This window comes from Gavialis gangeticus, unplaced genomic scaffold, assembly GCF_001723915.1.
Source record: "Gavialis gangeticus isolate Ggan-Ray unplaced genomic scaffold, GavGan_comp1, whole genome shotgun sequence".
Taxonomy (NCBI): domain Eukaryota; kingdom Metazoa; phylum Chordata; order Crocodylia; family Gavialidae; genus Gavialis; species Gavialis gangeticus.
In genome coordinates this window covers 30,310,151-30,316,647 of record NW_017729034.1, presented here as the reverse complement: position 1 = coordinate 30,316,647, position 6,497 = coordinate 30,310,151, and the positions used below count along the sequence as shown (strand labels likewise).

Below are 6,497 nucleotides of genomic sequence, written 5' to 3'. Positions count from 1 at the left end.
CCCGCCTGCTGCTCCTGGCCCGCCAGCGCCTCCTGCCGCTGCTCCGGCGCCTGCGGGCCCGCCTGGGCTCCCGGGAGTCCCGCGAGGCGCTGCTTGCCTGCCTGCTCTGCATCCTCAACCTCCGCAAGAAGGTGGACGACTGAGACCTGCAGCGCCGAGCACCCGCCGCCGCCTCCCCCCCCCCACCTTCCCACTCCCCGTCCCTGGAGGGGCGCTGCCTCTGGCTGGAGGATGGGGCTCCCTTCTGCCTGGTGACAGCCCCCCCAGCCCTGACATGGCAGCTGTGTGAGGGGGGGCTCCCCTCGCAAGCCCTGCTGCTGCCCCCCCAGGAGGGCTGGGAGTGAGCTGGGCAGAGCCGAGGAGGAGGAGGCTCTGTGGGGAGCGCTGGGGTCTTCTCGGCCTCTCGAGCGACTTGGACCACAGTCCCTTGCCATCTCCTCGCCTCTTGGCAGCCACTAGCCCTGGCACTTTGGGGGGCCCCAGGCGGCCAATGCCAGGGGAAGATGTCTGGTAGCACGGTGAGGAAGGTCCAGCCCTTCACCATCAGCACCAAGCTCTCGCTGCCCAAGTGTGCTGCCGACTGCCCCGGGGACCCGTGCCCCGATGTCACCATGGCTGCCCTGGATAACCGCAGCCTGCGCCACAACCTCAACGAGCGCGTCTCCCTCTACCTGGCCCAGACCCAGGCGGCCCCGGGGCCCCCTGAAGGCAGGGTCCAGAGCACCAGCCCCATGGAGGAAGGGGTCACTGATGAGGACCGGCTCAACCGCAACTCGCTCGCCCGCTCCATCAAGAAGATCACGCTGTCCAACTGGCACGGGGAGCCGGGCCCTGGTGAGGATGGGGTGGCGGGGGACCCTGCCCATGCCAGCTGCCAGAGGAACCACAACAACAACAACAGCAGACCAGGGAAAGCTCCCTTCAAGGTAAGGGCTCCTGGCTCCTTTTCCCTGCCTGTTGGTTCCTTTGCTCGTGCTCTGCATCCGACCCTGCCTTCTGCCTCTCTCCGTTCCACCCAGCCTAGACCTAGCTCCTTGGTTTCTGTGCTCTGCTTTGGAAATCTCTGTCAGCCTCAAGGAGTAGGGATGCCAGCAGGAATGCATATGGGTGCTCATGTGGGTTTTGGGGGAGCATAGGGCAAGGGCTGTAGCTGCTTCTGTAGCCTCCTGGTGAAGGAACCCAGCCTCCCCCTGCATACCCAGTCCACAAAAGCAACTGTTCCCCTGCTAAGGGTCTCTTCTCCCAACACCTGGGAGGGAGAATTTTGAGAGAAACCTTCCCTCAGGGCTTAAACTGAATTAAAAACTCCACTTCTGAGTGCTAGCTGCAGAGTGTTCTGCTCTGAGTTGCTGGGATGACCACATGCCTCTCACCATTTAATGGGGACTTGCTCTCTCTTCCTCCCCATTTTACAGCTGGGGAAACTAAGGGGAAGTGAGTCACCTCTGGCCACACAGTGGGGCAGCCCCTGACTCAGTCCCCTGCTCTTGCCGTTAGACAACCAAACCCTGCCAGAGGTAGGAAAAGAACCCAGGAGTCCCCAAACCCTGTCTCCCCTAGTCAGGCCATGAGAACATGCTGCTTTCTTTCCATCCCTTGGTCCTTGGTCTCAGAAAATTCCCTTGCTGGGCTGGGGCTAGTGTAGAGAGAAGGCATCTGAGATCTCACTAGGGTTGGAGAAACCAAGCAGGAACTCCCTGTGACTTAACCCCAACCCACAACAGCTAGCTTCACGGTGGGGCAGGCTGGAAGAGGAGAGCCTATGATCATCAAAACCTCCCAGCTTTGGTGCTGGTAAAGGCCAGACATGGTCTCACGCAAGCCTCTGGTGAGCTCAATGCAGAGGCAGATCACTGCCGAACAGCCTGGCTGAGCTGTCCCCAGATCCAGCCACAGCAAAAGCATTCCCAGCAACCCTTTGCCTTTTTTTAAAGGATGGGACACAGAGATTTTTTTTGTTTTTGGTTGTTGTGTGGGAGTTTGGAGCTTGAGTGGCAGGGTCAACCCCTTCCTGTCTGTATATCATGGAGGGTGGGGCTGAAAAGGAAGGGAGGCCTGTAAAACTAAGCTTTGTAAAAGAGGGGAGTAGAGAGCTTGGGACAGATCGGGGCATGTTGGATGGAGGAATATAATGTGTTGGGGTGGTAACTGCTTCTTGGACAGGGAACTGTACTATCCTGACAGGGTGATAATCCAGCTGGAAGACAAGGCGAGCAGCAAGCTGATATGCTTGCTCCTGACCTGCAGCATTCACCCAGCTATCCCAGTTTTGGGTTTCTCACACCCATCTCTGCCAACACCCCTCACTCCTGCAGCTCCTCTTATGTTCCTTTGTCAGCTTCCCTGTGAAGCTCTGTTTGTACACCTCAGTTTTATGTATGCCTTTCACCCTGCTATTGCAGCCCTGGGGCCTCTCCTGAGTGAAAACTGACTTGTCAAATCAATGTGGGGTTTTGTGATGCGAAGAAGCATTATCTGGGGTGTAAACTGAGACCAGTGAACTCATATTACTTGCGAGAAAAATCAGGGTTGCAGTCCAGGTTTTAAGCAGTGAGCAACCAACACATTACCTCACTATGCTAGCTCCTAGACCCCAAGAAAAGAGTCCTCTAAGTTGACTTTGAGTCCTTGTCCAAGAGCTTTGTGTGTGTGTTCATTTCCCTCCACTGAGCTGTTGGGGTAGTTTGCACTGGAACAGTGAAAGTCTCAGCCAGCCTTGGACACCGACCTCTCCTTTGCAACCTCCAATCCCCAAAGCAACACAAGGCCCAACTTAGTTTTTCCCTTTCACGTGCACTCCCAGCTAGTCCCTGCTGGTTGTCACAGGAGCTGGGGGAGCGGCTGTGCTGCTCTGCAGCCGTAGCAGAGCCGTTTTGCAGGAAGGATGAGGTCATTTCATGCTGACAGCCCTGTTTTCCTGTAGGTGATGGATTGCAAGGCACAGCATGTAAATAAAATGCCTGTGTCACCTGCAGGTTTATCTCCCAACACTGAGGGCTGGGTGGCGAAGGGCCCTGCCTGCCGCAGCAAGGATGAGAGACATACTCACAAGTTGCTTCCTAGCTCCCTGCGCTTGGTACAGCAATAGCTACTCAGTGTCTTTAACTACCTGCTGTTCCATGAACAGGCAGTCTGACTTATAGGTATGAGCTGAGCTGAGCCCAGCCCAAACCCTCCTGCCCGATGTGATCAGCTGTTGTCTTTGCTTGGCTCCTCAATGAAGGTGAGACGGACCATCCTTCCTGGCTGCCTGACCCCATTTCAGAAGGGTTTCTGGCCTGGGCAGCCCATGGCATGCATGTAGCCTAGTGGTCAGGGATTTGGTAGCGGGGACTACCAGGCAGTGCGAAGTCTGGTGTGTGCTAATGTTCAAAGCTTAGAGCTTAGGACGCCCTGACAGGGCCAATGCAGCACAATAGCCACCACCTTAAGGACCCCATTCAGCCTGTCTCAGTCTTGGGAGGAACCGCTTTGAAGCCACATAGCCTTCTCATGGGAGGGGACATGGTGTGCCAGGCTTGGTTCAGAATAGGTCTTGGAGGGCAGGGCTCTTTTCAGCACGCACAAGTGTGGCTGGGGATCAGGACGCCTGGGTTGTCTTCCCAGCTCTATCATAGATGTGAGATATGACCTTGAGGTACCTTTCTGTGCCTCAGCTTTCCTGTCTGCTCAACGGGCCAATAACACTCTGCCACTTCCAACAGGGACTGTTGAGGAGCTGAGCTAATATTCAAAGAGCGTGTTGAGCTGTGCAGATGGCAAGAATGTTAGACTGGCGCAGTGCTGTGTCGTTGTTTTTCTTGAAGCAACAGGCTTAGAGGCAGGCCAGGGACTGCATGCAACATACAGACTCTATCTGCACTAGAAGCGAGCCCTTGTGACATTGGTGGCTTCACTCCCAGCCACTGTCCCCCAGGCAACCCCACAGGGCAATGGGGTCCCACCTCTCTGTTAGCATGGTTGGGAATCTTGCATGTGTTCAGTATCCTAGGAGCTATGGGTGTTATTCCAAGCTTGCTCCCAAACACAGCTCACACATGGGGAAGAATCTAAACAATCTCACAGCCTCTGCCTTGAATTGAACTGGATTAACAACACAGTTCATTTCAGACTTTCTCCCCAGCTATGGCTGCTCTTAGAGGTCCTTGCTCAGCCCACACTCTAGATCGGGGTGGCCAACCTGTGGCATATGTGCCAGAAGTGGCGCAGGCAGCTTCTGCATGTGCCATGCGGCAGCGAAAGAACTGGGAGCCCAGATAGGGCAGGGGAGCAGAAAACAGAGCAGCAGACTGGGTAGGAAGCACAGGGCAGGGAGCAGAAAGCAAAGCAATTGATCTGGCAGGGAAAGAGGATCAGAATGGCACTTGAGAAGGGTGTGAGGCCTAATTTGTAGCATGCCTGCCAAAAAGGTTGGTTCCCAGGGCTCTAGATTGTCTTCTCCCAGTCATGTTGCTTGTGTGCAGGTGGGATGACGAGCCAACTACTGAAGTAAATCAACCACACAATTAATATTTTCCCAGTAGGCTCAACAGTGGTAGCAGGGAATAGCTAGTGTTCAGGTAAGGATGGCTAGCATATATTTACAGCCTGCAAGAACTACACCACAAAGCCCCTATCCTTGTGGCTGCTTTTGGAGCAGTTGAGGCCTTGGGTGCTCAAGGGAGGGGTATCCAGCCTTTTCCTGGTGAGAAGCTGAGACTTGGCACCCACATGCTCCACCAGTAGGTCTTTCTCAACAAGGAAGTGGACGTGGAAGAAGAAAAGCAGGAGGCTAGGAGCACCTGGGGTGGTGACATCTGCTTTTTGGTGGACAAAGGTCCCCACCCTTCCATGTGGCCATCCCCTAGTTCCCTTGGTTTGCAAGGGCCTTGTTTTGAGGTGGGTTGATCTGGAGTGGCTGGGCGCTGTACGAATGAGGCCTTCAGGGCCAGCTTCTGAGCATGAGACTGTCCTTTCCTAAGACTGTTACTAGGATGAAAAGCCCGTGGAGCAGGGACAGGTGGAGCCTGTCTCATACAGTGGGGAACTGGGCAAACCTGGCAGGGGAAGCAGCCTATCTGGCCTGTGGCAGGCAGTCTAGTCTGAGATAAGTAGAGTGAACATCCTTAACTGAGCAGCTGTTGTCATGTTTGTGAAATGGACCTGGTGGGCTCAGCTGGGAATTGGGCCTTTGCAGGGAGAGCCCGATCAGGCCCTGGTCTGAGAAGGGCATGAATGGGGCAGACACATGGAGTGGCTCCATGCAGCGAGGCAATCACTGTTCTGTCCCTACAGAGCTGGGACTGGCAGGTGGAGGGGGCCTGCATGTTCACAGACAGATACTCTAATGGGCTGCCCTGAGCCCTGCTTCAGATCTCCCTGTGAGGCCACACCACAGCACACAGGGTTCCTAGTGCTTTGTTTTTGCCACAGTACTGTCACTGAGTGTCCTGGTTGGAGTTTATATTTCAGAGAGACTGAATGAAGGGTGCAGGTCCGTGCTGAGAGCCCTGGTAGGAGAATCTCTGTTTCTAAGACAGGATTTGTTCAGCCCTTGCGGTTGCATGGAAACGTTTGTGAAGTGTGATCTAAAGGTAATCAATACACTGTCTACTTGAATGTGCAGGTGGCATGAAACAATTTTTCAGAGGGGAGGAGCTGCCATAGCTGGAGCCTGCTGCTCCACGTTGTCCCTGCAGTGGGTCAGATGGGCACCATCATGGCTAGGGTAGTATTGGAAGAGGCCTATCACTCCAAGTCCTTTACTACAGTGATTGAGAGTCCTCCCTTCTTGATGGACACTTACCCACCATGGGACAGGGGAGGAGTGAGCCATGGAGGGTGACAGGCCTCCCATTAGCCCAGCACACAGCTCTGCCACCACGCTAACTGGGAGTGATGCTTTGGTGCAGGGTGGGAAGGACCCCAAAGGGAAAATATCTGTCTGGTCCTGGATTTACAGGCTGGTCTGTTAAGAAGTTGGAGTGACAGCTGTCACCTTTTTTGAAGGGGGTAGTGAGCAGAGTCCCTGCATATTCCATGTTGGCTCAGCCTAGGATTTACTCAGGGAGAGATGTGTCCACTGAATGAAGAGATCTGTCCTCACTCCCTCTCTGAATTATCTTGCAGGTGGAGCAGCTGCCACGCCATCCCCTGCTGGGTGTCTCTGGATTGAATACCAGCGTTCTGCTCTCTCAGGCTGTTGGGGGCCTCCTGGGAGCAGAATGGGGAACCCTAGGGTTGTGGAGGAGGAGCAGTTCAGGGCCCTAGCACTGAAGTATCTGGAAAGCAGTTGCATTTCCAGCAGGCTGTGGGGCTGCTGCAGCAGCCAGGAGAGCACGCAGCTGGAGCATGGCTTTATCCTGATTTGGCCTTGACCTCTTGGCAGGGGGCTTTGTCCTATACTCAAATTAAACTATAGGATTTTTGTTGCTTGCTGCAACAGGGCTTTAAAAATGGCTGCTCCAGGGGCTAGGCTCAGCAGATAACACCCCCTGCCCCATACCATCCCACCCCAC

General features: G+C 54.9%; 1 protein-coding gene across 7 annotated transcripts in view; it reads left to right on the top strand.

Moving 5' to 3' along the window:
- The first annotated feature begins 6 nt into the window (after nucleotides 1-6).
- The window catches only part of LOC109304334, a 50,188-nt gene continuing 43,697 nt past the window's right edge, over nucleotides 7-6,497 (top strand). For all 7 annotated transcript variants that reach the window (XM_019526819.1, XM_019526818.1, XM_019526814.1 and 4 more), the window contains exon 1: nucleotides 7-926. In XM_019526819.1, coding sequence (XP_019382364.1) covers nucleotides 504-926 — 423 coding nt within the window. In that variant the 5' untranslated portion in view covers nucleotides 7-503. The remainder of the gene's footprint in view (nucleotides 927-6,497) is intronic.